This window comes from Dermacentor variabilis, chromosome 4, assembly GCF_050947875.1.
Source record: "Dermacentor variabilis isolate Ectoservices chromosome 4, ASM5094787v1, whole genome shotgun sequence".
Lineage (NCBI taxonomy): Eukaryota > Metazoa > Arthropoda > Arachnida > Ixodida > Ixodidae > Dermacentor > Dermacentor variabilis.
In genome coordinates, this window is record NC_134571.1 from 38,216,663 (window position 1) to 38,242,990 (window position 26,328).

The following is a 26,328-nucleotide window of genomic DNA, read 5'->3' on the forward strand; positions in this document are numbered from 1 at the left end:
TTCTCCGTAAGAGACGCTAACGCTGAAAGGTGAATATATATATTGTCGAAGTTCTTGTCTCCGGAAGCCATGCATACACTATAATGCTGATTGTCCTGCTGCTGTCTGTCATTGTATCTTTGTATTACGTGATGCTTCTACCTCAGTCGAACATTGTTACAACAAAGTACCATCTGACATGGAAATGCCATCATTAAGTCCAATGTTTGTTATAACAATTATTTATTACAGGCTGATACAGTATCAACAAGAAGCATTTTAGATTGACATTGTTATATCCACAAACTTGTTATATCTGTGTTTGTTATGTCGAGGTTCAACTGGATTATGCTTTCTGTGAGTCAGGTTTTTTTTGTTTTGGCAGGTATGCCGACTTAATGGTGCATCGATTGCTGGCTGTTTGTGTTGGGGCAGAGGGAACATACCCACAGCTCGTCCACAAAGACAAATGCCAGGTAAGAAATAGCTGAAGCCATTGTTCTTGCATTGACATGCCGCTTTGTTTGTAGGTGCGTAGTAGTAGTTCTTGAATGCAATAATTAAGCTATTCACAGCACTGGAATGCATAGCACTGGTTAACATGCAACTTTTTTGCATGTTAACCAGTTTTGCAGAATTGCAACAATGCACGAATAGAATGTCAGAGAAGGACACTGGCTCAGTGTGCATACTCCTCTGTCCTGAAAAATGAAATACCATTAAACCTCGATATAACGAACTTCAGTATAATGAAATTCTCGATATAACAAAGTATTTAACTTTTCATAACCTTTTGTCCATAGAACACAATCTATTTAGAACTTCAACATAACAAGGTGTGTTTGTATGCTATTTCAACATAACGAAATTTCGCTTCTGTCATAAAGGAATGCTGAGACAATAAATGGAAACTTCTGCGGATGCAGATGGTCAAATTTAATTGTAAACGAGAGCTTGCAAAGGCACCTCTCAAATCGCGTGTGGCGCGACAAGAGCGATCACTGAAGTGGAGCTGCACCATGTTCCATGTAAAGTCCAAGTGCGATAAGATGCTATCGCACCCTGCACACTTTGTGCTTTAGGCGTGGGTGAGACAAGAACGATGGTGGCTTCACGAGTACCGCCTTACCGTGCGAGCATAGGAATAGAGGGTGAGGTGAGCTCGCCCGCGGTAACGCGATAAAGTGCGCGAGAGGCAAACGGGGGGGGGGGGGGGGGCGAAGGGGAAGGTGTAAGCTGGCACCCATCGCGATTTCTGGTGGGCGTCTCGGCTGTGGCTGCACATGGCTATAAGCGCGGTGGAGCGCATATGCAGCCATTTACCCAGCTTTCAAGGTAATGTGTCGTGTGTGCAAAGACTGGGTGTGCTGAGACGCCGTGGCATAATTTAAGCTCTCTTCCTGCACATTTAGTATTGGAGGTTGTGTAATCTCGAGTTTTGGTGACTCATTGGAGAGAGAGAGATGAAACACTTGCTCCCCACTGCCGGCGCTTTTCCTGATAGTGTCATCCCAGTGCAGGCAACGATATCAGCTGCGGGTGCGGAGTGCATGCGAAAGCGTGACTGGCTTCGCTTAATTCGTACCGCCAATGTGAAGATATTGTCGACGCGGCATGAAACCGTATCATTTGTCACCGGCTTCCAAATTCATCAAAATGAATTGTTTTCCCATTCGAATTTGCTTTTTTCGATTGCTCGATAATTCTGAAGATTCTGTGGCCCTTATCTGTGTAAGAAAAATCGATCGGAGTCTACTTACTTGCAAAAGAGGTCAAATTTCGATATAACAAAGCAAATTGTCGGTTTTTTCTACTTTGTTATATGGAGGTTTAACCGTATTCTGTTGGCTAGATGGTGGAGCTATTGGCAGCCACAGGGGCTCTGGGCAACTGGGGTGGAGGAAGCAGCATGAGATGCAGCATGGAAGACATGCGATGTACCTTACTTTGATAAAACCACATGTGCAACATGCAACACCGTGTAGTTAGTCTATTTGTTCACAACTGTACTGGGAGAACTGAATCGACCCATGTGACCCAAAGACCCGAGTGACTGTTTTCAAAGCATGCTTGTGCTGATAATCTTTCCTTGCAATATTGCTTGTGGGTCATTACCCAACACCGTTCTTAAATCACAGGATAGCTGCATGTACCCAGCTAGAAATATGTTCTTTCCATCACATTTTGCAAGGCGTATGGGGTCATCCATTTGAAAGGAAGACCTCATTCTTATTAGCATTCAATACAAGTTAAATTTTTATTCCCCTGCATGAGAAATAAGGGACCAATATGAACCCTCATGCAGACATCTTTTGACGAAGCGTTATTATTCAATTCCAAATTGAAGCTGCCATGAAAGCCTGAATACTACTAATAAAGTGTTCCTCCTAAGAGTGGGTGACCTCGGACATGGACGCATGGTGAGAATCACCATTATATGTAGTGTCAATGTCAAGTCTTGCATAATGTTGAGCTCTCTTCAGACTCTCTGTAGTAATGCCAAAGGGTATGTGTATTTTAACTCCTATTGTTTTCTCTTTGGCCATCTTATTTGCAGGAGCTGTGCAATAATCTCAACTATCGTCACAATATGGCACAGTACGCTGGTCGAGCATCAGTGGCCCTTTACACCCAGGTATTTCACCTCTTGGGTTTTGCATTAACACGATCATTGCCTCTTTTAATCAGTAAACACAGCAAAATCTGATCATAGTGTTTGTTATAGAAGGAACCATGGAGAGAGAACACAGGAATCATGGAAACATAACATTTAAAAATCCTCCATAAGGAATAAAACAAATTAGTCTAGCTATCACCTGAATATGGTTTATTTCCCCACACTTCGCCGTTGATGCTTAAATGAAATTTAAAAGAATGAAGTTTATGGCAGAGATGTTACTGGCATTAGTGGTGACTGACAGTAACATGCAACAAGCTTTTATTCAGTTTGCATTTAATAGATACTGCCTGTCAATGACAATGGTTGACTACCACCAGTTACCGCCAAACTTACGTACTACTACCCAGAGCCACGTGCTGTCCCATCAATGGCGTCATTATCAGTGCGCAGGCAAAAACGCAATATCCTGTAATCTAGTACTACACTATGAGGCGGTATAGAAATTCAAATTCACTGTCGTACAAATTTAATGATGGCATGCTTACACAACGCGATCTTTTTTTCCTGATATATTAGGCCTCAGTAATCTCCCTTGTAGTCTGATTTCTATGTGCGGAAAGTATTGTGGTGTCTTAATAGATGGGGGGGGGGGGGGGAGTGCACCCATGCTCAGAGCAATGCCGCGCGACATGTGAGTACGCATTACCCGTTGGCGACCGCCTATGCTCCGACAATAAGAAGTTTGTGTTGTGTATGCCTTCAAATAAAGTTAGTTGTGAGTTCAGCGCTGTCCTGTGTGTTCCTGCCTTCTGTCTTTGTCGTCTTGCGCTGCCCCTTCAAGAAGTTCTATTTAGTACTTACACATCATATAAAGTATGTTCACACATTAACCTGCATATGTCCTGCGCCTGTTACTAAATTTACCTTATCTTACCTCTTTAACTCTTATCCAAAATGTGATTCATGGTGCAGTAATACCATGGAGCGATGTGTTGAGTGAGAATACAGTATGTGGGAGTACTATGTTGGCTTTGCCCAGGGACCATGCAAGCAAAATGTAGCAGCTAGGAAACTGCGACTGAGAACATTACAGGGTTTCACTGTATTGCTGTGTGCACCGAGGGATTAGGTGTTTGCTTAACTGTAGTAGTAGCTGACTGCTTTCACGTAGGAGATAGGCAAATTAGCAACGTGTGTGGTGCCATGTTATATATTGATTACCTGTGATGGTAATAATGTTATGTAAATAATGTAAATAACTACCCATGTAAAATTTGTGGGGGTGTGCAAATATTTAGAACTTTTGAATAACGAATCGGATAGTGACCTCTTCAATTTGGTCTTCGAAATGAATTGTCACTATTCATAAGTGCGAATATTTTTCAAATACTTTTCGAATATTCCATCGTGTCAGTATGCTCAATTGAACATAAAATTTAAGCAAAAGTAAGGTGAATTTTCAACCTTGCAGGCATAGTATAGACACAAGACATGAGGACGTGCGTAGTGGAGCAGGGAGGTATTCTGTAAGTGTCCACCTAGTGGACATGTCCATTTCATCTGCTGCTGAAGTGCTGATTGCCTGGGGGTGCCTGTTTCCTTCTGACTCAGCCCAGCCAATCAGAACTTCAACAGCAGGCAAAAGGGATTGTCCACTAGGTGGCGACTTACAGGATACACCCTTGGCTACATCGCTTAGGTAGCCATACTTTACAGGCTATATATACAGCAATCATTCTCACTCTCTGAAGAGTCCTTTGCATGCAAAGGAACTACTTGCCTGCTCCGAATGCTCCATTTGTGTGTTTAATAAATAATGCTTCATAACGTACTACTACCACGTAATGACAGAAACATGCTAACTTTAAGAATACTAGGATGTGAACATCATTTTATATCTACTGTGATAATGGCTGTTCGTTATTCGAAAACTATTTAAAAACAATTCGATATTCAATTTGATTCGATTTGCTTCTGGCACTATTTGGTTTAAAAAATCACGATTCGCAAACCCCTAAAAATTTGCTTTTCCATTTCACTCCTACACTAGTTATTCCAACAGGCACTTGTTTACTCTTGCATTTCTTGATCCTTTCATTTTTCTTCTGCAGGCGTTCTTCCAAGACAAAGTGGTTGATGAGGAAGGATATGTGCTCTTTGTTCGTGAGAATGCGGTGCAGGTTTTGATGCCTCGTTTCGGCCTGGAAACAACAATGTTTCTCAAGGAAGAGGGCTGGAAGTACGACGAAGAGGTGGGTGCCAACAGCACAGATGATACGCAGTTGCACCGAGGCATTTTTATTTTTCATTCTTCATATTGCACCCTTATATTGTGCCTTACACAGCACCACTGCTGCAGCTGCTGCAGTAAACAAGCCTGTGCTAGCCACTTACTGTGGTCATTGGTATCAAGTCTGCCCCATGTAGACTGTTTTCTGTGGCTCTTATTGTGTGCAGAAAGGTGCAGTGTGTGAGGCATTTCAAAAGGAAAAGCTGAGGCATGCGGCACAGTGAGTCAAAGTAAGAGGGTTTTTTTTTTCTTGGTTGCAGGCATGTACACAGTCATTTGGGGACATTACATTGCATCAGTTTGATCAGCTGGTTGTGCAAGTCTCAGTGGACAGCCGTAACATCCAACATCAAAAGGTGGTGATCAAGATAGTGGAACCTAAGGCAAGTCCTTTGTTTTCTTCTTCATCTAACAGTATTGCCACATCTGTAGTGCAGCAAGGATGATGATGATTAGAATATATAAGCATTTAAAGAAAACATACCAAACAAGAAGGAAAAGAAGCAGTAACTAGCAGGTGATGTAAAACAGTCCGCTCTTGTTACTTTTCCTGCTGACTAGTGTGTTTGTCCTTTGATGCCGCGACAGTATATTAATGTCTGTGCATACTCAACTTAAGGAACAGTGCTTCATAACTATGCTCTGTTGACTGGAGGCACCAAAAAAGTGTGTCGTAAGTTTTACATTTGGCAGAGGAAATATCTGTCGAAAGAAAAAAAATGTGTAGGCTTGTTTTGTTCGAATTTGTGACTATTGCTGACAATGACTGACTGGCATTACTTTCTTTTGGAATAGGCTGTAGCATTGATTGTTTTGTTCACACAGATTTCAGTATTATTTGAATGTTGCAGAATTTTTAACTGCATTGAGTTTGCTACCTGACTCAGTGTGAAGGTCAAAGAAACTGAAAGCTTGTTTTGTTTTTGAAGCTTAGTCTACATAAAGCTTAAGACTTTAAATGTTTTAAAGAAGGCTGCACTTGTGTTGAAGATGTTGACCATTCAGGAAGACCATTCTTCAATAACTGATTTCACTGTGGAGGAAGTGAATGAAGTGATTCGTTTCAACCGCCACCTGACTGTTCGAGATGTAGCTGAAGAGGTTAGCATGTCAAAAACTGTGTACAATGAAACCTCGTTAAACCGTAGTTGGCCGGAGCTCGGAAAAGTACGTACTAAACGGTAGTATTGTTTAACCGAAATAGTATCAGATCGCCCACTTACCTGTCGAAAACGGAACACGGAACTCGGAGAGAGTGCGATGAAAGGAGAAAAAACATGCAATATTTATTCACTTAGCGCGACAAAAGTTATTTTCGTTTGATGCTGTGGCGGCCTAGCACAACGACAGCGGCCTCAAACTTACTGAAGCTGCGTGCCAGCTTTTCAGTCAGCCCCCTTTTCTCGGCGAACACTCGCATGGCAGATTCCTCGTTGGCGTTATGTATTCTCCATGCACACATGCGGTATTGCTGTAGAAGTCCCGTGGGGCCTTTTTCATTGCCGGGTGCTGTTCTCGTCGCGACGATTGCATTGTGCAATGCGCAGCTTCTGCCACTGTCAGGCCTGAATCGCCTGTGCTGTCGCTTTCCATGTTGTCCTCATCACTGTAGCTAGTCGACAGTTCGGCAACAACAGAGGCAACGATGGTGAAAAGTCAAACCTCATAGCTGACATCTTTTCGAGGTCAAGCGCTGCCGAGCAACTTCTTCGCTTCCAGATGCGAAGAATACACACTGTAGTCAACAGCAGATCCTTGTCGCGTGCCAGCGCCAATTTTTTTCGTGGCACGTTCGATAGCACAGACGAAGTCTAAGTTTTCTTCTATGCTGAGCACCCGGCATCTTTTTTATCCGAGCTTTGGCATGATGCGAGTCCTCACTTGCACGATGCCACAACGCTCTCTCATAGTATAAAGAACGCTATCTGGCACGGCGCCAAGATGATGTTGATGTGGCTTCATGCACAAACACACAGGGCGCTTGGAGGCCGTTGTTTCGATCTCTGAGGCTCATTGTTATGTCGAGCTGCCCGATGGAGACGACGCACTACCGTGTTTGCGCGACGAAAAGTGGAAACATTACATTTTAACCAATGCATACACAATAAGCTGGTACGGTTTATGTGGATACAAAACACATTATGTTCAATGGCCGCTGAATCGGGGATTTGACTTAACTACTTTTAAAACGAAACTACTGTTTAAGCAGGTAACGTTTAACAAAGTTTTACTGTACCATGAAATTCTCACCTACATGTTAGGAATGCGCCATCTTGCAGCAAAATTGGTGTAGCAACTTTTTGTCAGAATTCACACAGAAAATTTTAACCATGAATCAATACCAACTACATGTAGCTCAAACCAAGATTTTACTTGAGCACACATGACTAGAGTGTACACTGTCACTGACGCTTGTCTAGAGTGGTTAATCGGTCAACTTCGTGGCAATCACTGACAAAAAAAAAGTGCACGCCAGTGCCAGAGTGGAACCACACACGCCGCATGCTAGACCCATTCGCTATTGGACAAACGTGTGGAACCTAGCAAGCTGCTGCAAGGTGGCAGCTGCAGATGCCGGCACCATCCGCAGCCAGTAACTCCACCACTCTAGACAGGTGTGATTCAGACTACTAGAACCAAATTTTAGTGCATTCTACACTTCACCTTACGCTCACGAAACTTGACCCAGTGTGCTTCGTTCCCGGTTCGTTTTAATCAATGTGCTCTTGTTTGGGTGCATGGGGTTCGGGTTCGTGGTGTTCGGGTGTTTTGCTAACTGCCCTATGCACATTCTCTGCCGATACCGTAAAAACCCACGTATAATACGAACCCACATATAGTACGAGGTGAAAATTTTGGGACGCGAAATGGAAAAAAAGAAGTTTTATCCCTGTATAATACAAGTTAGAAAAACTCAAGGAAAACATTTATTTAGATTGCCCTCCGTACTGCAGTCGCTGTCTTCCTCAGCTGCGCTCTCTTCGAATAGTTCCTTGTCAGACATATCTTTCCAGAGGTAATCATCCTTTGTGCCATCGAGCGCGTTCAAGATGCCACACTTCTTGAATGCGCAAAGCACAAGGTCCTCTGGTATGCTGGCCCATGTGTCCACAATCTACTTGCATAGCATGGCTGGCAAAGCCCGCTTCAGCTGCCCGGTCAGCATCACTGCAGGCTCACCTGAGCGCATCCAATCTGCGTAACACCGCTTGACCGCGTCCTTGAACGGCTTGTTCACGCTGTTAAAGTTGGGGTCGGGCATGAAATAAGTGGTAGCTGGCCCATGCCATCGTCCTACTCACCCACGCTTGGGACGTGGTTGGAGGGAGGAACTTGCTCTCATCGAAAACTAGGAGTATTGGATTTATCTACAGTATTTACATTAAGACAGGAGATGCATTTCAACAGTCTAGCATGACTGCAAAGTCGAACACGAAAGACCAAGCACAAAGCACCCCGAACAGCCAAAAAACCGCTGCTTAAAAACCCTCTGTCCTCCCTAGATCCCTAAGGGAGGGAAAACTGCCGTCCACTCGAAGCATCCACAGTCGTTAGAGGCGTGGTCGACCCGCCTTTGAGGGGGAGGGTTCACACACTCACATCTACACTTTGGATTCACAGAACACACCGATTGGAGAGGGTCCTCGAAGACAGAGGTTGTCACGATTGACTCCAGCAAGCTCTGTCGGTTCTCCGAAGGAGGCGCATGTTGGTTAACCTTGCTGGCGCCGTCGGTTCTCCGAAGGAGGTGCATGGTTGGTTTTCTAAAGCGACTCGTCGCAGTGGGAAGGGTTCGAAGGTCGCTACCCCTGCAGGACGATCGAAACAGCTGCAGCAGGCTGGAAAATGTTCGCAGGTCAGTACCCCTGCAGGCCGATCATAACAACGCAAACATCTAAAGGCTGCAGCTGAGATGTCATTCCACCCGGGATAACGAGTTCAGTGCCGGATTCGCGCAACAGCCTCTTCACTGAGTTGGCCAAATAGCAACGAAATGCGTGCAGCACAAGGATGGACGGGCACGACAACAGTGCGCCGGGCTGCCTACACCAGACGGACTTTATCCAGTCGAGCACAAGATTCTCGTTCATCCAGACTCTCATCTCATGGCATCTCACGACCACATTTTTTGGCAGCTCCTCACCTTTAGGCACTGTCTTACGCTTGAAGACGACATAGGGCGGGAGCTTTCGTCCGTCTGCCATGCATGACAACATGACGGTAACTCGCGTTTTCTCGTTGCCAGTAGACCGGACATAAACTTGTTTAGAGCCCTTGTCGTGCACGGTGAGGGGCGATAGCATGTCCAGATAAACCGGTGTTTGGTCAGCATTGCCAATTTGCCATAGCTAGAAGTTCTTGAACTTGCGCAGCGAAATAATGTGGCGCTGGAAAGTCACAAACAGCTCTTCGAACGATTCAGGCAGCTTTTGCGAAATCAAAGTTCGGCTGTGTAAGGAAAATCCAGCACAGCACATGTAGTGATAAATCCAGTGCTTGCTTGCTTTGAAGGCGGAGCTCGGTAGCCCTTTTTCTCTTGCAAGCTCCCTAGCTTCTGACTGCATAAGCTCCACGCTCACACGTAGATGTGCGGCTCGCTGTTGGCATACGAACTCCGTCGGGGTGAGTTAGATTTCCTGGAATGTCCCACTCTTTGGGCCGCGAAAGGTTCTTCTCGTTCTGCTGCATGCAAAAAAGGTTTCCTTCTGTCGACGCCACCCGCGAATGGTTCCCTCGTTGACGTCAAACTGCCTCCCGGCTGCACTGTTGCCGATGCGGCCTGTACGACTAAAATAACCTTTCTCTTTAAAGCAGCCGAGTACCTGTTTTTGCGTTCCGGACATCTTGGTCCTTCAATGCGGAATGAAAAAAGATGCACTTCGCGAAGTGTAGTTTTCACGTGTGCTGCGAAGGTGTGCGCACACAACAATAAAGAAACGATGCTGTAGTCACGCAGCAAGAACGAAACCAAGCCGTAGCCATGCAGCAATAACAAAGTCAAAACTTCTAGCCCAAATTTCTGACTGAAATTTTTGTTCGTATCTGCATATAGTACGAGGCAAAAATTAGGGACGCTAATAATAGGCAAACAAACTTGTATTATATGCGGGTTTTTACAGTATGTTCGTGCAACCTGAGCTGTTTATTACGACATACACAATTATTGTCTTCATTGCAAGGAGCACCGCGGCAGCTCTACATTATTATCGCACCCATTGTCTTCCTGGAAGGGTGTGCGTGGAGCTCGGCAATGGAAGACGCTAATCCTTGCTGCCTTGATGTTGGGCCGACTTCCTGGCATCTTTTTTGTTACGTTGATGTTCTCTCCGTGTTCTTTCCTCCCTCCATCATTGGCAAGCACTGCCGCCATCTTGCAGTAGGCCTCCTACAATAGTACTGCTCGTAATAAAACAAAATGGGCGGTCGGTCAGCAAGGAACAGCATGAGGACGAATTCTGCCTAATTAAATAATTAGTCAATTAATTAATGAACTTCTAAAACATTATTATTAGATTAAAAGTATGATTGAGAAAATTGTAGAGCAACATAAAAAACTGCCGACACAGCTTTCTCTTGCTCAATACGTGCCACATAAAAGTGTTTTTCCGAGCGCGAAAGAAGTCCGCAAATACACGCAAAGTGCCTCGAGCGGCCAGTTTTGCGGCAATTTTGTGAGGCGACGGTGTTATTGCCCTTCGACTTTACACAGAACTCCACGGCAATGGCTGAAATGCGCTTGGAGTGTCCATATAATTGCTCTCGCAGTAAAAACATTACGTAATGAAATCGCACCGAACACTTCACAATGGGTAGCAAATCGTCAGGTTTTGCATTGCACGTTGCGCGTAACCTCCCACAAGTTGTGCAACCCAAAGGATATCAGCCGCGAGCTTATCTCCAGCTCCCAATTCCAGCGAAACTCTGTGTGTTTTGGACGGTCCAAGGGCCGGACAAGAAGGTTCTGTGATGGCACTGCTCCGGGATCAAGGCGCCGTCTTTTCCAGCCTGGCGGGAATAAACATCCTAAATTCTAATACGTACAGTTCCGGGAAGTTCCACCTCGTAGTAACCGGACATGGACTACCCGGCATTTTAGCGTTAACTCCTTCCCAACCTGCACATTACTTTTCTTTCGGGGGCGGCTAATGTGTGGCTCGCACTTGGTGTTCCACATTGTCTCAATATGGACAAGTCTCTTTCATGGGTATCACCTTCATCAGCCACTTTTACGGGCCTTTGCACCCAACTACACACACGTCGGACGATGTAAGCATGTATGCCGGTCTCCGTTTGTGCTTAATCGCGGCCGAGAAAGGCAACAGGCACAATATGCCCATGGCTGCAGCAGGAAAGGCTGAACGGGGAGCACGAATCACGGTGTGTAAATTGGGAGTCTATTTCACTGTGCAGATTGCAGGAGCAGATGCTTACTTCGAGAGACTGCTTTTCAATGCAACTGACCAGGCTGCCACATCCGATAAGCATAAGTGAGATAACAGCAAAAATAAACAGCAATCATTCACCACATAGTGTTCACACAATACATTATACTGAACTTAACGTTACAGCGCGAACACCTAAGAACATCCACAAAAAGAAAGACACGACACACACGCAGCGCCAGTGTGTGTCGTGTCTTTCCTTTTGTGGATCGTCTTAGGTGTTTGCGCTGTAACATTAAGTTCAGAATTATGTACCAACTAGGCCCAAATGAAGTGTTACTGGAATACATTATACATTGGCTACTAACCATATGGCAACAGAGCATTCACATACACGGGTCTCTTAGGATACATTCAGCTGCCTACTTACAGGCATAATGCTTGCCTTCGTCGCATGTGGTGGTCTGGTAACGAGTGACAATCAGCAGCAGAAACAGATTGGAGAGTGTGTCCCACCTGTTTACAGCGACAGTCGCCATTAAAGACGAGCAACTTGCATTGCGAAGCAATCGGGTGATGCAGGTATCTGCTGCTGCAGCCTACACAGTGACATGGACTACCCAGCATTTTAGCAGTGACTCCTTTCCAACCTGCACATTTTTTTCGGGGGCCGCTAATGTGTGGCTCACACTTGGTGTCCCACTTTGTCTCAATATGGACAAGTTGCTTTCGTGGGCATCACCTTCGGCAGCCATTTCTGCGGGCCTTTCTACCCACATGGCTATCAACTTTCATACACTTCGAACCATGTAAGCACATATATTGGTCTCCGTTCTGAGCAAATCATGGCCGAGGTAGGCCACAAGTACAATTTGCCCATGGCTGCAGCAGGAAAGAACGAACGGGAGCACCAGTTACGGTGCGTGTATACTGGGAGTCTGTGTCGCTGTGCGGACTGCAGGAGCAAATGCTTACCTCGAGAGACTGATTACCAATGCAACTGACCAGGCCCCCACATCCAAGAAATGTAACACGGCGACCACAACCAAGTGGGGCAGCAAAACCCGATTCTGCAATCAATAATTCAGTGTAGCTTGCGCAAAGACCCAGGCTATCGAGGAAGAAGAGCAACCATCAACGAGACTAGGAATATGGAAATTGAGAAAGCTTGCGTTCAAGAGAGAAGCCACTCTGCTCTGCAAGCATTGAAGGCCAAAAACATTAAGAAAACTAAAATGGTGCAGAGCAAACGGTGCGTAGGTTAATGCAAGACACATGTCGATGTTGCATCAGCTATTTCAGGAGAGGAATTGTGCATGACAACATACACTAAAAGGTACTGCTACAGATATGTTATGCTACTAGACATTGACTGGTATTAACAGGTTTTCTACCAACCAGGAAAACCGGGAAAACCGGGAATTCTCAGGGATTTTGAATAGTCTGGAAAAACTCAGGGAATTTGTGCTTCCATCAGGGAAAATAAGCTGTAATTTTATTGAAAGGGTCGAAAGTCGAGGTAATGCTGGCTCGAGTAACAGACAGGAATAGAAATGAATCGTCTTTGACGTCCTGTCGTCTGCTGGAGAAGTTGCTAGTGTACAGTCAATGACCGACTTTCAGTATTCCCGGTAATTTGGACGGCTTCGCGGCACCACTACGTGCCCCATAGTGTCAATGCATCAGAACGTCTGAAATTCCGGACGTAAGAACTCTTCGCCGTCCAATTTTCCGGAGGTTTTTCCGTGACCGCAGGTCTGAAACGGCATTAATCAAAGCCACCACCGCTGACATTTTGGTTACCTTGCCGCCTCGAACCGGCGCTCTCGCACGTAGATCCGCTGGCAGCCGTAGCCGCCACGGCGGCAACGCTAGGCCTAGATGCTTCGACGTTCACTATGAAGCTTCTTGCCGTTGGATGCCGTGTTTTTTATTGAAAGAATTCGCTGCTGTCAGCAATGGCACGGACTCCGCCTTTGTGGTCATCGCGATTGGCTTAGAAGCTTGGAAAGCACAGTGCGTTGCATAATGCCGGTTTCCGAAAGTCAGCTTTGCCTCTGCGCACAAATGTTACTTGGTGAAGCATACGCAAAAGTATTGCGGTGAAGCATAACAAGCATGAGAAGGGGCTATTGCCATGGGACACAGTATGTATTCCTTAATTACACATGCGTGAACCTGGTATTTCCTGTCACAGTACGAGCACCGATATGCCTAATACGTGTACCGGCAGGCCTTCAGAGCGTTTTCGAATGTGCCTGTGGTGGTTTGAGCCCTAAAGGGCAGTAAATGACATGCGTTTATTTTTTCCAACTGGCCAATTTTTCTGACGTTTTCGCGGCCCCTAGGGAGTTCGAAAAATCGGACGTGGACTGTGCAACTGACCAAGAATATGCTTCAAGTGGTCTGTGGGGCGAACTAGTGGCGGAAGGAGGACAAGAACAGAAAGGACTTACGCACTGAAGAATGAACTGGAAAGGAAGTGTGCTGCCGCTGTTTTGAAGGAGCTTGAGCTAAAAAAAAACAAAGTGTTGGCTGATGCCGAGATGCAGGTGTTTCTCATCTAAACCAAATAAATTCTTTAAAGCAGTGAAACACAACACTGAGGCGTCGTGCGTGGGCTGAGAGTATATCAGGACAGTTCAGGTTGACTTACGAGCTGTTGAGAGAGAATCTCAATTGTGACAAAGTTCGGGCCTCATACCACTGAGCTTGCTATCTGTTGGTAGAAATGGCTCATATTTGAAAATAGTTGCTTCTGTATGCATCTCCCTTTTATTCGTATTTGAGAATGTCCAACTCAATTTGCAATTTCTTTCGAAGACATTTTATTTGCTGTGCATTTAACTAACCCCTCCCTTCTATTCTCTATTTGAATAACATAAACAGTACTCCTTAGTATTGAAATTGAACTAAGTTGTTTTTTTATAAATTTTTTCGTATGCTTACTAGAGAGTGACAGCATCGGGCGATATGGTTTCAGCCCGTCTTCGCATAAAACATAGTTCTGCATCACTCAGGGAATTTTGCAAAGGCACTCATTCAAAATCTGGAAAGCTCAGGGAATTTGGAAATGTCAACTTGGTAGACACCCTGATTAAGTATCAGCGAAGAATCGGTTGACCTTTATGTTTGGATGAGGATGAATGATCTCTAACGAGAATGGGCAATGAAAAAGCTTGCATTCATAGAAGAAAAATTACACTTGGCACAAATGAAATTGACATGGCCAGGAAGCTGATTAAGGGCAAACTGATGGAACTCTTTTGGCCAGTTTCGTCCGTGCTTGATCAAAAGTTGCAGGTGCATCTGAAGACGAAGAATTTCTATAAAGTCCTTTTTGAGTTACCTGGATGACTCAGCCAATTTGTCCGTGCTGGTGGAATGGTGGCTGCAGCTTTTTTCAGTCTTGACACAGTGCTCTGCAGACTTGATACCTCATACAAATTCTTCTGCATGCGTGTCTTTGTTCGTGGTGTAAAAGCCTTGCAAGTTCGGCTCCAGCCCCTTTCTGTTGGTGTGGATAGGAGCTCCTGTGATGACCAAGATATGCTTGGCATGGACTCTGCTGGGGCAGAACGGTGACACATGAGACACAGCACAGATTATTAGCCAAACTCATGTGTGTTTTCTTTATGTTCGAACCAATTATACTGAACCATAAACATGAACAAACATTCATTTCTGCTGCAAACAAATGACATATATCTCAAGACTAGCAAGCCAATACAGCATATATCAGGCATATTTATTTCTGAACCACGTTTTTTACCTTGTAGTAGCTGCCAATGTCCACACAATGGCCTTGTTGTAGCAGGCAGCAGCTTCTGTTTAGTGTGGGGAGTGTGTTGCTTTATACTGGTGCCATCCTCATTACTGCATGTCTGGAACAGAAATTTTGACTGAATCAGAAATTGAAAAAAGCACAATTTTGCAATATGAAATGCAAAAAGTTGTGACATATATATTGAAATGGTTTGCAACTACAGAACACATGCAAATGCACCCTGTCTGTTCTAGGGTGCTTAAGCAGCACGTTAAATAAATATTGCTATTGTCCATAAATTTATGTCTGCCTAACTATACAATGCATGTAAACAGCTCAAGTATTATTGAAATCGCAAATGAGAACATTTGTGCGTTCATTTATACACTGGAAGAGAAATCAGTGCTGGTTCCACAAGCAAATGCATTAAAGCCATGAAGCTATTAGAACTGATGCATTATTTTTCTGCACGAACGTGATGCACTGCTTCACTACTGCAAAAATGAATGCCCTACGCTAAACCAAACTGAACAGCAAGAACATATGGAACCAACAAATACGAAATATGAGTGAATTATCACGCTTGCAACTGTTTAATACATTAAATTCTGTACTTTCACATCATTTTACCAAAGGATTATTCGGTATTGTGGACGAAAGAAGTTGCCGGTGGACTCGAAAAAAGTTTTATATTTATATTGTTAAGGCTACCCAGTCACCTATGGCCACGGCTACAATAAGATGAAAAATGAGACGCGCGTTTCGATATCTCTCTTTCTTTCCTGATTGTGTGTGTATAACGACAGCCTCGCAAGTAACGGTTTATTTAGGAAACAGCAACGGAGGATCCCGACTGCCATATGTTGTGCAGGATCTAGTTCGTTAACTTGTCTCCGCCTGTAAGTTAATGAGACGAATATTATATAACGATTCAAGCAGCGGTGTTAAACGACTCACCGTTATTGCCGTTGTGAGCCGCACCAGAATCCAGCTCCCGTTTCGATGCAGAAGTGTTCCAAATGGCCCACGACCGATACCCAACTTTCGGGCTTACATGTCCGCTTGCAAACACGTCACTTCACCCCAGGTTAAATAATGCGAGACATCGAAATGCAATAAACTAGTTTTAGCAAAAAAGAAGCAACCAGTCTGAGTGCACGAACGAATGAATCCGTGCCGCCATGCACTCAAAAATACCGGTAAAAATTTTAAATCCAGGCCAGAGGTCACGTGAAAGATCGATGATGCTGAACACTATTGCGTTTATAGTGACAAAGAAACAATAAACTTACTTACAAAGAGTACAATATCTAATTAGCAATGATAATTTCACCCTCTATTTTATGTAATAAAAATGCTTCGGTAATTGTAAGAGAAAGTTTGTAAGATAAAATTGCGCTTATTACGGCGCCTCTAGCGGAAAATGTTCAAACTAACGTAAGCATGGAATTTACTATGCTGGTTCTGTTAGCAGCAGCGCGTGGTCGATTTTTTCGCCTTCTGTGGCCATTTGTTGAACTTAAGAGTGTGCGGGGCCTGGGCTCGCCGCGCGCCCTTTCCTCCTCGCCCGATGAAAAAGGCTAAGAACCACTCGAAATTGACCGAAAATGGGCTAGGATTGTTCATATGCCGCAGGCAGTGCCGTTACTCGCTATAAACCGCGCGACATTGGCCGATGAGTGTTCGTTATCAGCTAAAATCGTATTAGCCAAAAATCCAACAGTTCAATATTCGCAAACATTTCAGTTCGGCGCCCAATAGCAAAGTTCGTGCTCCGACGGGCTAGGTTGTCTCCATGCCAAAAGATGGCGCTACCATACCATAAGCGCTCTTTTCACGCTGGGTCCGCGGTGCGTTCCGACTCGAGGCTTTATGCGTCCTGAAAGTTGCGTTGCTAAAAGTGCCAATCGCGTTCGATTGCGCGGCCATGGCACTACAAGATCGCATTCTACGCCCACTGTGTCTCCTAATGTTGTTCGTTTGTCTACGAGGCATGTTTTGGCGCCACAACTATGGCGGCGTCTATGTAAGAGCCTGCTCCTGCCGCAGTAAATTTGTTCGGAGTTCGTCTGCTGGTTTTTTTGCTGTTGTATGATTTACGCGACTTATTTCTGTCATTGGTCTTGATCCTTCCGAATGTTCTGGTTGCCATCCAATTAAGGTCGTTAGCAGTGCCCTCGCAATCCCCCGCGCCATGTGTGGTCGTGACAGCGCCCTGAGACCCTAGTAGTGCAAGCCAGAGTTAATCGCGATCGTTGCATACGAAGTGCTAGATGGGCATTGATGCTTGCCGTACAATGACGCCCGAAATCCAAGCAAGGCAAAATGGGTCGCAGGAACACGTAGATTTGAATTGCCTAACGTTGGACGAACGAGGGAATTACCATCAGTCCTAAGTCGACCTTTCGGCAAGAAACGGGCTTCATTCACTTCGTCGGGGCAATGACGAAGTCCTTACCTCCTGTGAACGTTGGCTCCGGGGTACTACTATGCAACTATAAAATTCCACCATGTTATCGAGTTCTGCCAAGCTTGTTGGCATTTTGGGCCAATCAGAGAAGGTGCAACCGCCTTGTGAGCCAATTAGAGCTTGCAAGATGGCAGAATCTTACAGTGCAGGAGTACTCAAACTTCGCGTGTCAGCAGCAGCAGCGCCTAGCGAAACGGAGGAAACAGTTTTCAGTGGCACATGCCGTGATTTCGCGACATGAGTCCACCGCTCATATTGAGTCACGTGTGTCCAGCTCCTTACCTGACTGGGCACCGGCGTGCTAGAACGCAGGAGCGCATGCGCCCGTCGCGACGCCCGTGGCCAAGGGCAGAGCCGGGCAGGGTGCATCGGGCTAAAGCAAACGTTGATACAGGCGCGCATCTGTTATTGTTCAAAATGTGCCTTTTTTTTTTCGTTTACTCCCTTACCAGACTTTGTTGGCAGGCGATTGCTGCAGGGCGTTCCAAAAGGGAGCGCTCCGCGTATGCTCCACTTAAAACCCCTTGATAATTTGAAAGTAGCGACACTCTCCTCCTCACGGCGCTTTACTCCTCGATTCTCCTCGCCCACCGGCTGCGCACGGCGCGCTTTTCCTCCTGGGCTCCCGCGGGATTCTATGGAGGCGTGTTATTTTCGGCCAGTTGCGCGCTCCAGTGGGGTTGAAAATTTTGAGAAATGCTAATAACAGCATCGATAATGCTGGAGGCAACGTTTATGAGGAGGTTGGTTTTTTCTAAAGCCGTATGAACGGGGTATACCGATGTAAAGGGAGCTTTGAGGCAAGTTCTATACTCCAGACAATTTTTCTGCCACATGATCAGAGGCATTACTTCGTGCGTCTGATTTATAGTATTGCTCCCACACACACATCCCTTTGTGTGTAGCTTATTAAGCGAAAGCCTTAGACCTCTGTTTCAAGGTCCCGTTGTGAGCTACAGAAAATCACACGTGACCGAAGGAAGGCGGAAAGCGAACCAAAGCATGTGCAGCCGCGCACAAGAGATGATTAGCAAAGTAATGATTGATTAGTGATTGGATTAAGATGAATTCGGGTGTATTAAGGAGGATTGAAGTCGATGAAAGTGCATTAGGGTGAATGAAGGTGGATTAAGGTGCATAAATGTGGGCTAGGTTGGGTTAAGGTCGATGAAGGTGAGTTCAGGTGCAATAAGGACGATTATAGTCGATTAAAGCGCATGAAGGTCAAGGGTGGATTAAGAAGGATTAAGGTGCATTAAGGAGTATTATGGTCGGCTAGAGGGAATTAAAGTGAATCAAGGACGATTAGGGTGGTCTAAGGTAGATGAATGTGGATTCGGGTGGATAAAGGACGATTATAGTAGATTAGGGTTGATTAAGGAGGATTAAAGTGCATTAAGGAGGGTTAGAGTCGATTAAGGTCGATGAAGGTGATTTAGGGTGCATTACGAAGGACTTTCGTGGATTATGGTGGATTAAAGTGAATGAAGGAGGATTAAGGTCGATGAATCTGGATTAATGTGCATTAGGAGGATTACGGCCGTCTAATCGGTCTTAATACTCAATGAACCCTAATTCACCTTAGTCCCCCCTAATCCACCTTAATGCTCATTCATCCACCTTAATACAACCTAATCAACCCACATCGCCCCTAATGAACCTTAGCCTACCATATACGGTCCTAATCCACCTTTATCAACCCTAATCCATCACAATCCTCCTTCTTCTACCTTAATCCTTATTCATGCACCTTAATTCAAATTAATCCTGCTTAATAGTCCCAATCTACCTTAATACACCCTAATCTACCTCTATCAAACCTAATCCAGCTCCATGATCCCTAATCTACCCTAATCCATTCTAATAGGTCTTAATCCTCCTTTATCAACCCTAACTCACCTTAATCCACATTATACGACCTAAATCTTCCTTTATCCACCTTAATCTTCTCTAATACTTGTTCATGCACCCTAATCCGTCTTAATACCCTTTCATCAACCCTTCACCTTAATCCGCCATAATCCTCCTCCACCCACCTTAACGCACGGCAAAGAACAAATCCCTACTGTGTTAGCACATTTCAAATACACACACAGACTGGCGTAGCGTTTCTTAAGCAGCGCTGGTTCCGCATATAGCGTTCCGGCTGAGGCTTTCTTCGTTCGCCCTCGGTTAATCGATGTCGCGCTGAGTTTTAGTCACATCCGGCTGTGTAGCAACATGCAACATACGGGAGAGCAAAGATAGCGGGGGTATTATGATTAACCCATTCCCCGAAAAGCCCAATAGTTGCTGCCATGTTGTCGAGTGGATAATGGCAGGCACTGTCCAGCGCGGTGTTTGTTCTCAGCGCGGAATACTTTTGCGCGGCGCGACGTATTGCTGGAGTGAGTAGCATCTCCTTACTGGCCTAATCAACGCGTACTCAGTGTGGTGCCCCGATAATGGCGCCCCGATAGTGACCTCACTGAGAGAACAGCGGTAACAATCCCCGAACAGGACGACATTCACAATTGACTCAAGAGCTCGCTCTTCATGTGTTGTTCCACGGCGGAAAGTACTTGTGACGTTGAGGTGGCCTCGGCCAAAGTCTGCCTTGAAGCCCGAGGCAGCCATCTATAGATGAGAGGAAACGCGGAGTTGAGACTTCGTCTTCGTTTAACAGATTGCGCCAGTGACGGTGATGCCCCTATATGGGTATGAAGCTTGCAAGTAAGCAAAACATCTCAGAGACATCTTCTGCGGGTTTTTGCCGTTCGTTCGTTCGTTCGTTCGTTCGTTCGTTCGTTCGTTCGTTCGTCCGTTCGTTCGTCCGTCCGTCCGTCCGTCCGTCCGCTCGTCCGTCCGTCCGTCCGTCCGCTCGTCCGTCCGTCCGTCCGTCCGTTCGTTCGTTCGTTCGTTCGTTCGTTCGTTCGTCCGTCCGTTCGTTCGTTCGTTCGTTCGTTCGTTCGTTCGTTCGTTCGTTCGTTCGTTCGTTCGTTCGTTCGTTCGTTCGTTCGTTCGTTCGTTCGTTCGTTCGTTCGTTCGTTCGTTCGTTCGTTCGTTCGTTCGTTCGTTCGTTCGTTCGTTCGTTCGTTCGTTCGTTCGTTCGTTCGTTCGTTCGTTCGTTCGTTCGTTCGTTCGTTCGTTCGTTCGTTCGTTCGTTCGTTCGTTCGTTCGTTCGTTCGTTCGTTCGTTCGTTCGTTCGTTCGTTCGTTCGTTCGTTCGTTCGTTCGTTCGTTCGTTCGTTCGTTCGTTCGTTCGTTCGTTCGTTCGTTCGTTCGTTCGTTCGTTCGTTCGTTCGTTCGTTCGTTCGTTCGTTCGTTCGTTCGTTCGTTCGTTCGTTCGTTCGTTCGTTCGTTCGTTCGTTCGTTCGTTCGTTCGTTCGTTCGTTCGTTCGTTCGTTCGTTCGTTCGTTCGTTCGTTCGTTCGTTCGTTCGTTCGTTCGTTCGTTCGTTCGTTCGTTCGTTCGTTCGTTCGTTCGTTCGTTCGTTCGTTCGTTCGTTCGTTCGTTCGTTCGTTCGTTCGTTCGTTCGTTCGTTCGTTCGTTCGTTCGTTCGTTCGTTCGTTCGTTCGTTCGTTCGTTCGTTCGTTCGTTCGTTCGTTCGTTCGTTCGTTCGTTCGTTCGTTCGTTCGTTCGTTCGTTCGTTCGTTCGTTCGTTCGTTCGTTCGTTCGTTCGTTCGTTCGTTCGTTCGTTCGTTCGTTCGTTCGTTCGTTCGTTCGTTCGTTCGTTCGTTCGTTCGTTCGTTCGTTCGTTCGTTCGTTCGTTCGTTCGTTCGTTCGTTCGTTCGTTCGTTCGTTCGTTCGTTCGTTCGTTCGTTCGTTCGTTCGTTCGTTCGTTCGTTCGTTCGTTCGTTCGTTCGTTCGTTCGTTCGTTCGTTCGTTCGTTCGTTCGTTCGTTCGTTCGTTCGTTCGTTCGTTCGTTCGTTCGTTCGTTCGTTCGTTCGTTCGTTCGTTCGTTCGTTCGTTCGTTCGTTCGTTCGTTCGTTCGTTCGTTCGTTCGTTCGTTCGTTCGTTCGTTCGTTCGTTCGTTCGTTCGTTCGTTCGTTCGTTCGTTCGTTCGTTCGTTCGTTCGTTCGTTCGTTCGTTCGTTCGTTCGTTCGTTCGTTCGTTCGTTCGTTCGTTCGTTCGTTCGTTCGTTCGTTCGTTCGTTCGTTCGTTCGTTCGTTCGTTCGTTCGTTCGTTCGTTCGTTCGTTCGTTCGTTCGTTCGTTCGTTCGTTCGTTCGTTCGTTCGTTCGTTCGTTCGTTCGTTCGTTCGTAGGCTCCATTAGGAGTTATACTTGAGTGTGTATGGGGAGGAGAGGGGGGAGACGTATGCAAGGTATAGTTACATTCACGAACGTTATACAATTACAAGTAACAAAACCTGCGCAGACGCAAGCAAAATGTTGCAATATACAATTAGAGAGTTTTAGGTTATAGGATGCAATTCGCACCCAAGCGTTGGGGGACGCAAGCAACAAAGTGTATAAAAGAACCCAAAGCGAGCACAAAAGAGCGCAAAATGCTCACATTGGAGTTGCTACCCCCAATGCTCACAAAGTGCTCTCAATGCTTGGTTGCGGCTTGCGTCCCCTAACCTAAAGCTCTCTATTGAAGCTCGGAAAAATGACATAATAGATAGCGAGGGTAAGAAACGTAGCAAGTAACAAATAAAACCTGCTAAGGTACACATAAAAACAGGAATGTACTTGCATGTTGACATAGTGCAAGATATATATAGCCGTTAGCGAGAGACAAGTACAGGGTAAATAAGAAACAACATGTACACACACAAAAAAAGGAAGAAAAGCAGGAGAATATGGCAGTTAATCCACGTGGAAACATTGCAGAGTCGAAATTCATGTCGAAACTTTGCGCAACTGCGATGAGGCCGGCTTTCCGGAGCAGTTTGCAGAACTGTGGTAACCAAGACTGCAGTTTCCTGCGGTAGAGCGCTGCAGTTCGGTGACTGATCTCGGGGGTGACTGAACACGTCGCTGCTGTTGGCAGCTCCGTTTAACTATGAATCGCTTCTCGTCACGATTGAACCGGCTCGTCTGTTTCCGCTGGTTCAGCCGATTCTACTGCGCTTCTAGATGATTATCCCCGCGGTGAAGAGATTTTGAAGACTCTAGTGCAAGCTCCGCCCGTAAAACCGCGCTGCATTTCTACTCTGTGTCTACACATTCCAGCAAAGCAGTTCCCGACAGACGCCGGTATTAAAGGGACACTGAAGGCAAATATTAAGTCAAGCTAAAGTGATTGATTAGTCTTCGAGAATCTCTAAGGTGTCAATATTATCGCGAACAGAGCCTTAATGATCGAGAAATCGAGGTAAATGCAGGACATGATTAGAGACTCCCCCGGGGCATTCAAGTACTTGGCCGATGGCGAAAGCACTCCTCAGTTAAATTCTGTCTCTGGTACTCAACCGCTCGTTGCACAAAACATCATTGTGTTGTATTATAAGACGAAATAAAATGCTGCTTGTCCAGTTATATTTCACTTTTCGAAAAAAGAACTCATTGAAATAACCCTGACAATGACGCGGGTGGTCGAAAGGTTTCGTTTTCGCTCGACAGGCTTTCGCGTTTCAGTAGTTATCGCGTAGTGCTGCGTTGGGTTTGCTGGCTCGCGAAATTCGCACAAACTGCATGTAGCAGAGAATGCAACTTCCATGTGATGTCGCGGGATGCCCGAACGGTCTACGCCACTTGACCAAAGGGCAGCTGCAGCGGCGAATCCGCCACTTTGTCTTGGCTCGGTACCGCCGTCTGTCGGGCGCCGCCTTACTCACCGACGGCAGCAAAGCGGGGAGATAGCGTATGTAGCGTCACCACTCCCCCGATTGGGTGGCGGGAGATTTGAATTGGGATAAAGGTACACGGACCCTTCAGATGGAATTTTCTCGTAAACTAAGTGGCACGAAACTAGCGTTGCGAGATTTCTGGAATGGTATTTAAACAGTCCACGTCGACTTAGTATTTGCCTTTAGTGTCCCTTTAGAGAAGTTCGCCTCCGCCATCACGTCACGTAAATGTGCGAGTGTAATTGGCTGGCGCACCTGTACAAGTTCTCCAAGTTGGAAAGCGACGAATTTTTGTATTTGTCGCTGCAGTGTTAGGTCGTCGCGGAAAGTAACCTCAAGAGAACAGATGCATCTGGCTCCCACACGCGACTACCTCAAACAGCCGTCTCTGGCGTTGTAAAAAGGTATGATGTATGTAACTTACGTTACGTGTGGGGCGGAGAGAGGCTCGCTCAGCTTCAATTGTATGGGAGTGTGAGCGGAACAAGTAGTCTTATATTACGTTGTTTTGACGGCGATTACAAGTCGGAACCCTATCTGGAAAGAGAAAAAAAAGGGTGGGGGGAAAGGTTAGTATTTTAAACAAAGGAAGCATGAAGACATGCGGGGGGTCAACGAACAGCAGATGACTCCACCTGATGGCACGTAGAAAAAGCATCGAGTTTTAAAGAAAAGGAAGTACTAAAAAAAAAAAGCGGGGCAGTTTCGCTATTGACAGCGACAGCAAAGTTCAGCGCTGTGCTTGCAAACTCCCTGGACAATGTTCTAATCGTATGCGGGTGCAACATGTTGGCGTGACGCAGCACAACTGCTGCTGCGCAGAAGAGACATCGCCATAGCAGCCACCAGGCGTCCCACAACGCTATCGTGACGAGGAGTGCCCCCGGTGGCGTCGCGCTTGCGCCAGATGAGACCGACGGCAAACAGTCGACATTCGTCAGCACACAGTAAAATATCAGATAACGTTAAAGAGTTAGAAGATAATGGATTCGTTAATAGACGCCTAAGCCATGGGCACGAATATTAGACAAATCCATGTACTACAGCGTAGCCATCACTAGCTCTCATGGTAACAAAGCGATCGCAGCGCCATGTTTCCCCTTTAGTGGTTTTTATAGAGAGAAACTGTGGGAGCAGGCGTCTTTAAGCAGGCGACAAGTTGTACGATGCCGTGTACAATACGATGGGGGGCGGGTCTCAAAGATGGCTTCTAAGGCTTTGGAGCCTGTTGCAAGCTTGTCGTATGCGATTGTTGGTAGCATGGTATACCACGATAGACCCGAAGATTAATTTTGACCACCTTTGGTTCCTTAATGTGCACCGAAAGCGGTTTACGAGCTCTCTTGCATTCCGTCCCCCATTGGAATGCGACTGCCTTAGCCGGCAATCGTACCTGCGACCTCGTACTGAGCCGCATGCCGACGCTGTATACCTACTGCGGTGTGTGCCGCCTTCCGGCCTCTTGACGTACGTTACGCCTGTTATTTTTGGTTCCATCGCTCGATGCGCGGTTCTTAGTTTATCTTCCAATGTTTACTTCTACAGTTTAGTAATGACAGGCTACACTGATTATGCTCTATGAAGCTTTTATTTTCAGACGTATCGCTGTTCATGACGAGGATGCCGGCGTCATGAAAAATGCGTCTGTAGGCATTCATTTAAATATAAGATGAAACGTTGCCTCTGGCGGCATCGAACCGCGAACCTCTCGATTCTGAGAACGAGGCTCCAGCTGCTTGCACCGTCGGCAAACTGGCGGTGCCGACGCGTGCCAGTCACTATTCCTGCGACGTATAATGCGTGAGGCGCGCACCGCATATTCATGGCGGCGGTCCATGACGTAACATGACGGCTGCTTTCGTGACGAATAAGGTTCCAGCGGCTTTGAAGAGAGCACACACGCCGTCAAGAAGTTCCCCTAGCATCGATCTTTAACCCTTCATTTACCCGCCGTGGTTGCTCAGTGACTGTGCTGTTGGGCTGCTGAACACGAGCTCGCCGGATCGAATCCCGGCCGCGCGGCGGCCGCATTTCGATGGGGGCGAAATGTGAAAACACCCGTGTAGTTAGATTTAGGTACACGTTAAAGAACCTCAGGTGGTCGAAATTTCCTGAGTCCTGCACCACGGCGTGCCTCATAATCAGAAAGTGGTTTTGGCACGTAAAACGCCATGATTTAATTTAATTTTAAACCCTTCATTCGAAGGTCCCCAGTATAGCATGCGTGTGCATTTATATTCCCATGATGACAAAAACGCGCCGTGCTTGCTTAGTGGCTTTGGCGTTGCACTGCGAAGCACGAGGTCTCTGGTTCATCCCCCGCCCACGGCTGCGCGCAGTTCCATGGGGGTGAAATGCAAAAGCGCTTGTGCAACGTGCATTGGGCGCACGTTAAAGAACTCCAGGTGGTCAGAATTAATCCGGAGTCTCTCACTACACGGCGTGCCTCGCGTTCAGATCGTGTTTTTGGCACGTAAAACTTCGGAATTTAATTTAGTGATGATAAAAAGGTTTTGTTGAGGGCTGCAGCTCGAAGTCCTAATATGTATTCGCATAAGGAGTGCGATTGCAACAACCTGGGCCTGCGTAGTGAATGGCTGTCGTCGTCCCAGCGTGTGTGAGACATCGAGTGCGCGACGGTGTCCTCGTCGGAGTTGTCGACATCCTCCGACCTCTAAAAAGCGGTGCGCTAGCCTCAAGAATGGCGGGCTGGCGAAGCAGGGCCTACCGTCGGCTGACGTGCGATAGCAAACATTGCTTCGAGCGCAACGCTCTCCGCAAGGCATGAATCAACCGAGCCAGTCGTCGCGCATCCTTGGCCTTTCCCGCTCACATCGCCGAGTTTCGGCGCGAAATAGTTGCTCCGTTCGCAACTGCCAGCTGCGATTTATAGCCGTTCGTCCACCACCGTCCTCGGCAGGCACTGCAGCCTGCTGCTGCTCTTTCCGCAGGCCGCGGAGCTCGACACGGGGCGTTAGCCGTTCGTTGTCCTGCGCTCATCTTCGGCTCCGACGTGCGCGCAAGCTTTTTAGAGAGTATTTACGAGGG

At 46.4% G+C, this 26,328-nt stretch overlaps 1 protein-coding gene across 1 annotated transcript in view; it reads left to right on the forward strand.

The window, feature by feature from the left end:
* Positions 1-26,328, forward strand: part of Dis3 (exosome complex exonuclease RRP44-like protein Dis3) — a 55,529-nt gene that overhangs the window by 28,339 nt on the left and 862 nt on the right. Inside the window, exons 18-21 of the mRNA XM_075688697.1 lie at positions 365-455; positions 2,537-2,614; positions 4,711-4,851; positions 5,150-5,272. Of these exons, the coding sequence (XP_075544812.1) occupies positions 365-455; positions 2,537-2,614; positions 4,711-4,851; positions 5,150-5,272 (433 nt within the window). The remainder of the gene's footprint in view (positions 1-364; positions 456-2,536; positions 2,615-4,710; positions 4,852-5,149; positions 5,273-26,328) is intronic.